General features: G+C 40.5%; 1 protein-coding gene across 8 annotated transcripts in view; it reads left to right on the plus strand.

Annotated features, from left to right (window-relative positions):
- The window catches only part of LOC118420599 (collagen alpha-1(V) chain-like), an 82,855-nt gene that overhangs the window by 35,028 nt on the left and 34,489 nt on the right, over positions 1-13,338 (plus strand). For all 8 annotated transcript variants that reach the window (XM_035827435.1, XM_035827432.1, XM_035827433.1 and 5 more), the window contains exons 6-11: positions 8,141-8,320; positions 8,459-8,503; positions 11,667-11,705; positions 11,855-11,896; positions 12,471-12,533; positions 13,052-13,126. In XM_035827435.1, coding sequence (XP_035683328.1) covers positions 8,141-8,320; positions 8,459-8,503; positions 11,667-11,705; positions 11,855-11,896; positions 12,471-12,533; positions 13,052-13,126 — 444 coding nt within the window. The remainder of the gene's footprint in view (positions 1-8,140; positions 8,321-8,458; positions 8,504-11,666; positions 11,706-11,854; positions 11,897-12,470; positions 12,534-13,051; positions 13,127-13,338) is intronic.

Genomic DNA, 13,338 nt, shown 5'->3' on the forward strand with positions numbered 1-13,338 from the left:
TTCCTCTTCAAAGTTAAATGAGCTACATTTGGTATGTGGGGAACACAAACACATTCTGTAGACCTTGATATTTGAGGTTGATCCATGTCTATGTTCATTGTGCTTTTGCCAGCCAGACCTGTTGTGTATGGGTGTTATATCCAAGATACATAAGGAGTATCACCTGAATAGTGGCTCTTAGCTGCTTACTGTGAAGCCTGTTTAGTCTAGGATTTTGTTTGTGGTGGCTCATGCACCTTTTCTCCTGCAGCTTTGTGGTCAGGGTTTGCAACACAGGTGTACATGTAGATGGCTGACTTTGAAGATGCTGGCTACATCGGCCTTTTGTGCATAGTATCAAGTCATTAGTTAGAACATTGTGGACGGCAACAGAGGCACAAGACCCATTAAGTTGTGTCACTACAAACAGATAAACAGAAATGTATGAAAGGTATTTGATTATTTTTCAATGGTACAAAGTGGTTTACACAATGACACATACTCCTTCCATTGTTTAAAAAGTTTTAGGTAACACTTTTTGAAATGATATCATCACATTGCGTTGGTCGACAAAAGTCTTCTAGTCTTATTGTCTTATGTCTGAAACTCACAGGCAAAGAAATCCCTTCTTTTACTATTCACTCCAACAAAACACATTGCAATCATCATCAAGCAACAGGTGCACAGGAACAGGAATATCAGGTGATACTGTGGGGTGGAAACTGTCTGGAACTCACTTCTTTGTAGTGCTTGTAGTAGCAAAGCAATCAGAGATGGCAGATCACTCTCTTTGTAAGCCAGAAATACAGAGACATATTTAAAGTACTAATTGGCCAAAGGGGTGCTAATATGTCTGGTGTTAAATTTATTACTCATGGATAAGGTCATTACAAGTCTAATCTTGATTTGAAATCATACCAGTGACTTAAATCAAAATGGCGTCCGCCTACTTATTTCTTTTACTTTGCAAGACAGAGCCTTCATGATTGTATAGGCACACATAGTGCTGCTGCCTCATCTGAAGCATTTACAGTATGGCCATGAAATCAATCAGCTGGTAGTTACCAAGTCTACTTCCTGACTGCATGGCTGGAATGTTATTGGATTACACAAGAAATGTTGCTGACATTCTGAGGACTTCCTGTCCCATCACCACTTACTCAGTACTTGGACATAATACATAGACTGTCTAGGAAGTCTATCCCTTCCTCTGTCAACCACTGCACAGCCTCATCTTCAAGTACTCTCATCTGTTGCCATGGCAACCAAAGTAGGAGCTGGACAGTTACTGGATCTTGATTCTTTCCTGCCAAAGTTAGTTCCTGATGTAAATCTACCCATTCCTATAGCAACAGACTGTAAATAATGAAAGCCTCCCCCTCTGTTTGACAGTTTGGAGGAGGCCAGGGCTGGTGGCCATGATAGGGGTTAATTGGAATTGGATGAAATTAAAGTAACCTGAGTCTTCAATGTCAATCAAAACCATGTTCCACCTGGTCCAGGTTTACAGCATGAGCATTCTCCCCAAATTGTGTGTGATAATCATTGCTTTTGCTTAAGAGGTAATGTGTGTGTATGTGTGTTTGTAATTGTGCCTTTGTGTATGTGGATGGATATGGCTCTGGTTCTAAAATAAACTACATATACAGTCAAACCTGCCCGAGCGACCACCTCTTCTCAGCGACCACCTGGCCATTTCGACCACTTTTTCTCGGTCCCGATTTATTTTCCCATTGACGTAAGCATTAAGCGACCTTTTCTCAACGACCACCTGGCCAACGCGACCGCGACCGGCCCAAATTGGGACCTATAACGACCGCATCATTTTCAAAATTGAGGTTTTCATCAATTTTTTATGATAACTAGCGCGATTTTGTGCCAAATTCGACCAGTTTGTGTCGGATTTTGGGGTTAAATTTACAGTTTACAGTGTGCGTGTTGTATTTGACATTAAAGACCTCGCTTCTTTGCGTTCGTGCAGTATACTTGCTATTTGCCACTAAACACAACGGAAACCATTTATAATTTTCATCGGGCATGTTTTGAGTCGATACTCTTCTCAGCGACCACCTGTCCAAATCGACCGTTTTTTTCCGGTCCCCCGGGTGGTCGTCTTGGGCAGGGTTGACTCTACTTGCAAAGAAACAAGCCGCCTTCTTCACCTTGCCATAAATGCAGGGCAAATACTATTTACCAAAATGGAGTCATTCTATGAAGTTTTGTAGCTTCACACTACTGACCCATCCGCCACCCTGCCAAATGCCTCGGCCTGTGAGCCACCCATCATGTCTGAAATGTGCAAGTGTAACTTGAGCAAGGTCAGTGTTGGCTGAGTCAGAGGTCATGGTCAGCTACAAAACAACATCATGTCAAATGAAGAGTTTAAAACATTCGTCTGTTCCTTCTAAGGTGCTACAATTTTGTACATGTTAAGTAGGGAAGGGCGTTATAATGCCCATAGGCCATACTGCTTTTGCAGATTGTTATCTTTTCTTCTCTTCTTATTAATCCCTTTTTAGGTACGGTAACATCAACTCTCATAATTCCGCCGGTTGCCATAATACTGCCAATGCTTTTTTTCAGTTCTTTCTTATTCCCTGTACAATTTTCCATCTTTTTTCCTTTGCAATGTGATTAATATCTCAACGAATTAGTGGCCTGGTCTGTAGTGTCCTCTCTAGATGTTGTCTAGGGTTGATATTGTCATTTTATGGCATGGCAGGAATGGTGTAAGATGGCATGCAGAGTTCAACATAGCTGCATGGGTTCACCACTGTCTAGACAAAACACAATATGTACCTAGCATGGCCATGGCTGAACCACATGTGTCACCTATCACCTGACCCTGCACTGTGGAGACCAGGCCAGGGAGGCTGGGAAAAGGGTAGACCCTGCATTATCTCAGGAAGGATGGTGGGACTGGGAGTTGCTGCACTGACATCCACAGAGCATAAAACCAACTGTTGTTCTACACTGTTACCTTCAATTTTGTTTTTATTTTGCTTCACACAATTTCAGGATAACTTAACCCTTCGATCATATGTTTTGAATAATGCACATCATTAACCAGCTGTACCCATACCCCTCTTTGTGAAAAAAAACAATATACGCACCTCCCTTTCAGTGGAGAAGAAGGATCCATTGCGACCGGTAATGACATCCCTCAGATGTCCACGTTCAAGGTTTCATTGAAATTAATAGTCTCCTGAGCACTCCCTTCTTACCTTTTGAAGTAGACCTGTCCAGTTTATACCAATTCCCCAGTTGAATGCCTTTCCTTGATCATCAGCTTTGTTGTCATATTTTCTATAAATTATTTTCTTTTTTGGGTTAGAAATATTGGAATTGTGGATTCCGAAGCTTTGCTTCAGATTGTTTCATGATTGCCATGGTTATGTTTATTGAAGGCATGTGTAGTTTATTAGTGTTGTTGTTGATTGTTGTGATAGTTGGGAAACATGAAGACTGAGAATCTTTTCTCCAGATTGTTGCCCGGTTGCCATGGCAATGTTTACCAAAGCTGTGTGTAGTTTGTGGTTGTCCCTGATCCATGGCCCAGGGTACGCCCACAAATATGTCACCTCCAGCCACAAAAATGTCAACCTTTCTATCCCAACTGGGTCAGCCCGGGCTGGTGTCTGGAACCAATCTGGGCTCCCTACTGGAGGAATGGGGTCAAATGTGGGGTAGTGCTGTAGCTTCTCTTCTAGCCTGGTGTCCATCCCTATTTCTTACATTCTCCAGCAGTTCATTGTCCAATATTCCTATCCAGTATCCTACCCAGTATCTGTGAAAAAAAGGTTGGGGCATTTGACAAAGCTTTTGGAATTGGAAGTATTTCTCTCACTACCTCTGTCAAGGTAGCCTATATGTTTTATTCACATTAATCACACTCACAAATCTATAAAACAGCATAGCAGTCTAGTTAGCTTCTTTGATACTGCAGATTTCAAGCCAACTGTACTGCATAGATCTACAATGTAGATGACAAATAGAGCCAAAGCAACTGTACCAGTTGTTGATCCATAAGGCTCAAGGGGTTTCACAATTCCTGTTTGTTGTGCTGCTGTCTTGCATCGTAGGATAATCCTTGATGAGTTCTTGTGTAAACAGCATGGTTTACAAGATCAGGTAGTTGAAGGCCGCCCTTCTTATCTTCCTGTCCCTGTCAACAGAGTTGCTTAGATTGGTTGTATAGCCTAGGAAGCTTCTGAAATGATTGACAGTAGTTAGACAGTAGCTTTTGAGGTGCAGATGATAAACATATGAGCTGAAAAGCTATCATCAAAAGTCTTTGAGAATTCTGCTTGAAGTCACAAATGATTTTTTAATTAAAAACTAAATAATTGAGAAAATGCTTTTGTCCCCTTCAAGATTTGAGCTTTTGCCCCCCTCAATCCATATGTTTCAAAATATAATAGATACACGTGCATGACAACACAAAGAAGTTTGAGTTCTGTGCCTATGATACAGATTTCTAAGTGACCTGTGTTTCCTTTGCTGATAAGCTATATTGTCATTGATATAAGATGTGTGCCTTTGTCAGGAACATCAGCTTTCCTTGTTAGTTGGCACTGTTGCCCTGCCAGCATACCACCATGGTACACTTCTGGCAGCATCACTCCTCTAAGTATGCCCAGACCTCGAGCTTGGATGGTGAAGAGTTTTAAATACCACTGTCCTTGTAGTTTCTTGGTATTGCTTCAGAATTGGAGTTTCTTGGAATGTGTTGTTTTTTCCCCCAAAATAATCTTTGTGTTCATATTCTAATGTGAGCAAAAGAATAAGCTGTCTTGTCTTCAAAATATTATATTCTACCTTAAAGTTAAGGAAACAAACCCCACTGTGGCCCAACTTGATCGAGTCATGGACAATGAAGGATGGCCTGATTTGGTGATGGTTTGCTTTGTAGATATTGGCATTGTTCATTGTGATTGTCATTGCTTTCCTCTGTCTCAGGACACAGAGTTTCTTTTGTGTTGTGTTCTCAAAGATGGCACCATATAGATACACTGTAAGCTGTCTCCCCAGTCCTGGGGCCCAGACAAAGCCGGAAATGAGCAGACGTGAGGTTCTCGAGGATTTGGTTGCCGTGATCCGGGACCATGGCCAACTTGTGGTTTGGAAGGGTTCTTCTCAACTGACTCTTGTGATCAAACCAAAGGTCAAAGTATCAATCCCAGCTGACAACTCGCACCAAGAACAGATGGGGAAAACTTGGACCAAGCTCCAACAGAATGGAAATCAATTTGCTTTGAAGAAAATGACCCAGAGTAGATCTTTGTTTAGAGTTTAAAAGATTAATGCCTTTGCCTGAAGAGTTGTATGATAGGATTACAACAGAGGAGTACTACTAGACCAACTCCTGACCATAATCGTTTGTATGGCCACCTCAGACACCGTGTGGTTGTCACAAGATGAAGAACTATTTTGATACACAATCACACAAGATGAAGAACTATTTTGATACGTAAAACTGGTTCTGTGCAAGCATGTCCTGCCATGACCCTGATCACATATGTCCCTTTATTTTACATCCCACTCTCCTAAATGTGCCAGTCTACACCATCAGTAGCTCTTCTCCTCAAGCTGCGGATGAGGTAGATGAAGGATCATGATATGCTAATAGTAAAGCCACTGTTTCCATATACAGCTTCAAGTCAAACAAACCTAAAATAGTTTAATTTGCCAGGATGTTTTGACAAGCTTACAGTCAGCCCATCAGGGAAGGGAGGTCAATTGAGGATGACATCCTGGGCAATATTGCCAGCTACTGTGTTTCACAGCACCTCAGAATATGGTCTGTATGCAGGGTTCTGAAAATTTTTGACCACTATGCTAAAATAAGGGCCACTGCGCTAATTTTTAACTAGTGTAGTGGTGCTTTGCTATCATTTGCTTGTTCAACAATGTCTAGTCAATGTCTGAACAATGAAAAATGATGATATGCCACTCAAAACTGACGCCAAAATCCTCCACATGGGATGTTAACAGAGTGCCAACTTTTAACTCTACATTTTCAAAATGACCCTCTTCCACACCAATCTCCTGATTGGTCGCTTCGCTATACCATGCCATTCCCACTACGCTAAAATAAAATCCTGGCTAGAACCCTGGTCTGTGTGTTTGGCTGACACTGTTAAAATACACATTCTGCTCCTGGGTGTATCATCCATTATGTGTATAAGATAGAACCAGGTTTACATATTGGACTTAAGATGTTTGTGATACTGCTGGAAATGTAGTCACCTGCGACTGGCTCCTCCAATACATACCAAATGATGGAAGATGATATGATCTGCTTTGCTCCTGAATATTGAAGTGAACACACATAACTTCATGGCATGTAAATCTGGGAACCTTTTTCTTGAGTAGATTTTAACTAATCATCACGTCTTAAGCAGATTCAGAAAGCCATCTACTATCACATCTGCTGGACTTGAAATAGTTTTATGCATAGGACCTCATCTAGAACCTGTCCTGGTGAGTTTAAAGAAACTTAAAGCATTAATGAACGACAGGGACAAATGGGCTGAATTTTGAGTCTTTGGTGCATGGCAGGATATCAAGCATTTTGAGAATGAGTGGGTTTTAGTTGAACTTGACAATGGAAACCCGAGTTGTCAAACAGGTGCAGACATTTGATTACAGTCCTGCTGTTTTGAAGTTAAACTGCTCAAGGCTTGGCATGCCAAGACGGTTCAGAAGAGTTGTTGAATTCTCAGATGTTCTGGTAATTAGTGTAAAAGCATTAGGCAGAAAAGTAAAGCTAATCTCCACTTTGTAGCAACACATGGAGATCATTGTTTTACCAGTGTCTGCTCCAACTTAAACACTGCCCTTGACACAGAAAGAACGTTTGTCCCCGTGGGGCACTTGGAGTCTTTGTACTTCTGGCTGGCATTGCTCTTGCATTGCACTGAAGTAGATGACACAACACTTGGTTTCCAAACAAGTTAAGAAGTCTGAGAATTTGCCCCCAAGAAATAGGACAACTGAGTTGTTGATCACCTTTGCCAAGATGGTTGTGTTTGTCTGTCTAAGTCCTTTTTTAACCTCCTTGATCTGTCTGTGTGTTTGTGGACAGCATAACTTGAGAAGCTGCAAATGCATATTTGCTAGGTGGGTAGGGGTAACAAAGCTTAAGTTCAATAATAGCCCCCTAGCAGCTTTTTAAAGGTAAAGCAGAATAACTTCAGGTTTATGTCTCATGTTAAAGTTCTAGACTTTTTGCAAGTGTGCAAAGTGAAAGCTACCCCTGTTATTGTTTTTTGTTAGCACAGGATACTGCTATTCAATCTGACACTTTTCATCCTGTGAAAAAAGTGAACCCTTTTCATTCCAAGTGAGCCAAATGCAAATGAATCCTAGTCCATTGGTATGTCTACTAAGAGGTTTAATACCTTATGTATTAGACTAAGTATGATTGTACAAATACTAAAAGATAACAAATAAGTCTCAAGGAATTGTTTTTAAATGATTTGATAGTCAAGGTAGGTCCACGCTTGTGTCTGTTCTGTGCTTTTGTTTCCTGTCTTGACAAAGTTTCTGACCATATTGGTTTGGAATGGCAACACAGACAACCGAGTTGACAGTGGCAAGACCAGTTTTCCATTGAAGACAGCATGACAGAATGTTAGGGCACTTTCAGGGTCAAGTCCCACGAGAACTTTGTGTGTGGTACAGGCCCAGATAACCACACCTGCCTGTGCCTTTGTCCTCTGCAAATCCCAGTGTCTTTGATGGAACTAAACAAGCCATGTTGCTGTGTTTGATTTGTAAACATTAGGGGGAATAGCTTGCAGACGCGTTGTAAGGGTTGTAGTACACTTCCAAAGAACCTGGAAAGCCCACCAAACATATACCCACATTCATGAATGATACACACATCAATCAATGTACTGACTTTGTGTCTACCATTCTGCACAACTTTTTAAAACATTTATGACTCTGTTTCATCACATAATGAGGACTTCCTTCTTATAGAAGATGTTGGAGATGCTGTTTATAAAATGGTCCTCAGGAAAGGAGCATTTACATACCCCTTAGGCCTTAACGTTACAAGTTCTGGAAAAGAAGAAACCAATATTATAATAATGTTCAATGGTTTTATCATGGTAGGCTACTTTACTGATCCTGTTATTACTCTTTTCCTCCTCAGGGCTTGGTACAGGACATCATGATCATTCCAGACCCATTGGCAGCTTACGAGCAGTGCATCAAGTACACCCCAGACTGCCCCAAAAATGGAACAAGCACTGATGGATTTGATGGCAACAGCAACGGCTTTGACTTGTTTGACAAAATTGACTTCGACGCAGACTTGAATAGAGGAGTCACTGTACGTATAGTTTATTTCATTTTCTTTATATTCAAACGAAGAAGATATTGTGTTATAATGTATGTTGGTTTCTGATTATCTGAATTTATCAGTTGACGGTGTATAACTTTTGCTTGACCAGACCATTATTTCTTGCAGACGGACTTTGGCACGGAGGAAATTGGACTTTTTGGCGATCCCAATGTAAGATTTATTATCTTAATTCATTTCTGAGCATAAAAGCTAACCGTATGAGGGTATATATGCTTGTTACTCATTTGGTTTGCAACATGGCAATATCCCAGTTTCAAATCTCATGTTGTACTTCAAATGCAGTAAAACTCACACATGCATACGCACTGCTTTGCTTTAGGTGTAAATTTTGAATATCAAGTAAAATGGCATTTCTCATACTACATAATGCTTTACATGCATAACAAAAGGAATGGAGCCATTTCTTCATCCTTTGGCAACCTGTTACTGCTACTTGAATGCATGAATCTGGCACCCATTTCAAAATATAGACATTTTGATACTGGGTATTGTTAGAGTGTTACAATTTTGTATTAAGAACTTTGAAGTGACAAAATCTGACAATCAAGTAAATTCAAGAATGACAGGTAATGCCTTTATTCTGTAGACAAGAGTCTTACAAAGAAAGATGATCAAGATGTAAGTTGGCAAAGTACCCAAGTTTTGTCAGGACTTCAGGAAAATTTAGGACTGACATCATTGGCATGGGGCTTTATGAATGAGACCTTAACACCTTGTAGTTGGTCCCTTAATCTGTTAAACAGGCTAGAAGCTTAGTAGAGGGATGTTTGACCTGAAATTTGGCAGAGAACCCAGAAGGTCTTGACAAGTCTGAAATATTCATGTTTGGCAATCTCTGAGATTTCTTTGATCACCTACAAGTAGTTGAGTGAAATATAACGACATCGTTTCAAAGGCAGCTGAATACAGGAAACAATTAAACTTTCATAAGACAGAACAAAATTAAAAATATTGTAGCTTCTCCCTGAAGTGGAAATAGAATCAGTAATCCATCTATAAGGCATAATTTAACCCTTTCTTCCTTGTGATATTGACAAGTGACTTGTTCCCTTCCCCCCAACATGTGGACTCTCATGGTGAATGGTTTGGCCCAGGGTCATTCTTGCTCAGGACTGCTATCAGACAAAAGAGGCTATGTTCTAAATCCTGTGTTAATTGTTGCATAGCGTGCAACCCAGTTGTTCAAAAGAACCTTGCTGGGATGGTGATGATGGGCACTAACCACATCAGGAAGCCACACAGGAAGAATTGCATATGTAAACATAGTAATATAATTTTTGACAGCAATTACAATCATTTAGTACAAAATGTTGTTGGGTACAGTGAGGTTAAAACAAAGGAGCAGTAGTGGAAAAAAATATTTTTGACAGTGTAACGTTTTACTATATGTGCCACACCAATCTGGAGGTAAAGTTAACAGTTACAGATTGTTCTAATGGCTTTTCTGTGGCTGCTTTAGGATGTTTTGTATGCTTCTAATATGTGCTACAGGAAGAAGGAATAGACAGATGTTGGCCACATGTAGCAATAAGAAATACTAAAAATAGTTAGCAATGTCTTGCTATTTCTTTTGATGACAAAAAATTGATTTTGTTTAAAACATTATGGTTTCACAGCTACATTGTATGATAGGGAGGCAGTGTCAAGAGACTCGCAAGACTAACTGGAAACAAAGTAAACAGAGACCTCTTGTGTTAGTGAAAAAAAAGGAAACTTGCTTGAGCAAAGGGTATTTGCTAAGGGTGAAAGAGCTTTCTTTGGTCTTTGTTAAAAGATTTCTCAGAAGACCCATTGCTTCTCCTTAAGCAAGAAGTAATGAGAAACACTCCACAGAATGCAAACCCCTGGCTGTATTGGCAAAACTCCCAGCTTTGAGTTTGCTTCTAGACTTTGTCCACTCTCATTTTACTGACCTTTGACCATATATACATCTCCCACTGATTATCTTTTCGGCTGGTTTAAAGGCAGCAACTCATTCTTGCCCTGTGTTTTGCTGACCCCTGTGTACAGTATGACAATGCATAATGTCAACCAGTTGCTCAAATTCTTCGTCTCACAATGAGGATTGATTGTAGCAACTTTAAACTGTGGTCTTGCAATCAATTGATAGACCTAAGTCTCACCTCCCCTCAATATTGCTTGAGGTTTAGTCAGCATACTGCAAGTTTCATTTGCGGATGTTGGCAACGTCCAGAGATAGTAGCCAAACTTTCTCCAATCCAATTGTCAGATAGAGATGTAAAATCGTTGCAATCTCTGATGTTTTAAAACTTATTCTGGCAATGCACACCAGAGCATGGATAAATCCTCCATTGTTTTTAAGAGAGAGGGAGCATCTCTTGGGGAGGAGCCAAAACTGCTGAAGTAATGTGGTTTGAGAAGGGCAAGCTGCACATGTTTGTGGTTAAGGTACATTTACTAGTGGCCCAAAACAATACCACTGTGCAGACATCACTGCAATGGAATTCAGCATTTTGATAAGATTTTTCAGATTTGAATACATTTGGATTTAATTTGGTTTCCAGCCCTGTATGTGCAGAAAATATTCTTACTATCATTTTTGTAATTAAGGAAATCATTGCAGCACAGAAAGACATCTGACACATTTCACATGAACTACACAAGCTGCATATTTTGACCTCAAAAAATGAACTCCCTGTTAGGAGTAAAATCTAAATATATTATAAGTGGTTCACCAAATGTCTGATGGCCCATAAAAGTATGATAAACAATAAACTTCCATGAGAGATTAGACAGGGAATGAGAGTTAGCTTGGAAGCCAGTGGTGTCTGAAAACTGGGTGATGACAGAAAACCTGGTCTCAATACCATCTCCACTCTTATCATTAAGGTAAATCAGGACCACATCTACTGGTCCTGAAATAGTAACCAGATAAGATTCTAAAGCATGGAAAGCATCAAAGCCAGATTCTTCTCATTCAGGAAGAAAAAGGAAAGTTTTTTTAGGATTGTCTTTTCTACAGACTAGTCTGTGTGATGCAAACCCCACTGTCTGGGGCTGTGTCTGGCCCCTCCCTGCAGAGATTGGCTGCTTAATGGCCATCTCAGCTCAGGATGACCTCTACTGCACATATTGTTCTGCAGTATCCTAGTAAAAAGCAGACCAACATACTGAGTGTAGTGGGCGCCAATCCCAATATCACTTCAGGAAAGCTGAAACATTTCTGACCAGTCAGTATTTGTAATAACCATTTGATTGTCATAAGCTGAGTTATGAGTTACTACAGATGTAGCAAGTTATGATTTTTGTTGGTCAGTTTAAGTGACTAAAACTTTTGCCTTTCTGTTTCCAGGTCAAAGGGCAGAAGGGTGAGCCTGCTGTTATCGAACCTGTAAGTAGCGAAATGTTCTATTTTCACCAATTTGTCAAGTTATGTTTTGTATTCTGGTATTGGTAATTGATACATGAGTGATTAAAGTCTCAGGAAATAATGCAAAATATGAATCAGATGCAAAATTAAGTTGTTTTATTGTTTTTCAGGGCATGTTCATCCCAGGATCTCGAGGCTACCCAGGTCCTGCCGTAAGTGAACCCTGAACACAACTGATTCACTTTTTTGAACCAAAATAAAGACTTTCTGGCTTTGAGAGCACAAGGGACAAAGAGGTTTTAAATGCGCTGGTTGGGTCTAGTTGCTATGTGCGACATTTGTTTACTGGGCAAGCAACTATAGCAAGCAACAGGGGACAGGAGTATACAACTTAAGTGTGGACAAGACACGGGTGCCGGATTCCAGTGACCTCCAAATTTGGTCTCCTCTTTCATGTTCCCCCCTGCCACGTACAGAGCAGAAAATCAGAGTGTTTATCAAAGAAGACAGAACAGGATTCCTGTCAGCTTCTTTGTGTGGCTTGACTGTTTACAGCAAAGTCTGTCTTCAGCTATTTCGAACAACATGGAAACTAAGGACAAAACGTCAATTTAAGGTCAAAACAGAGAAATACTTATTACCATGTTCTTTTATAGATACATGTAGTGGTAAATGTCCACTATTAAACATGCAAACAGTAATCAAAGTGTTAACTTCAGTGTGATGTTTACTTGCTAGAAGAGCTGATGATTTGGCTGCAACCTTATTTGCTTTTCCTCTCCACAGGGTATCCCGGGACCAAGAGGTTACCCTGGCCCAGCTGGAGACCCTGGTCCTGCAGGCCCAAGGGTAGGCATCCCAATAAACCCATTGTTTCATTCCTACTTCCCCTTGGTGACTTTGAACCATGTCCAATGGCTGCACTCAGGGTGTCCTGGAACATGTTGAGTTAAGACTATAAGAGATTTATTGTTTGCAGGGTACTTTGGTTGACCTTGCAAATGTACATGGAGGGATAAATGTACAATAGCTGTTACATGTAGGTGTGGTAAAAAAAGGATATCATAAGATGCAGTATGTCCGGATCCTGTTGTATATTGGAGGAGGGTATGGGATAGATGATAGTGTTTCCTTGCGACTTCATTTAGGTGAAAAACATTATAGTCATTGCAAAATACACCTCTTTATACTGCAGAAAAAAACACCACTTCTTACTGGAAAGAATACACTCCTCCAAAACACTTTGTATTTGTCAACATTCAAAAAAACACATCACATACAATATGTACATCGTGCTTGCCTTGGGGAACAATCAGTTTTACCTAGTCTGTGAGGATGACAATTGTTGTGTTATCTCCTATCTGTAGGGTCCCCGTGGCAGAGAAGGTCTTCCTGGTGCTGACGGACTGCCTGGACCTCCTGGCCCTGGAATCTCCATCCCTGTAAGTTAAGTTTGGTTAAGTTTTGACCATATTGGAAGGACTGATGGAAGGTCAATACTGACAACCCCCATTATTAACTGTAAAGATTCTGTGGGACTTCTTAGTCTACCATATACATATACATGTGCAGTCCTACAATGGTTATACCTACCTACCTACCTAGTCCCTTGACCTCCAGGTCGTTGGGGGGACAAGGTAGACATGAAGATCGA

The sequence above is a fragment of the Branchiostoma floridae genome, chromosome 8 (genome assembly GCF_000003815.2).
Source record: "Branchiostoma floridae strain S238N-H82 chromosome 8, Bfl_VNyyK, whole genome shotgun sequence".
In the NCBI taxonomy this organism is placed as follows: domain Eukaryota; kingdom Metazoa; phylum Chordata; class Leptocardii; order Amphioxiformes; family Branchiostomatidae; genus Branchiostoma; species Branchiostoma floridae.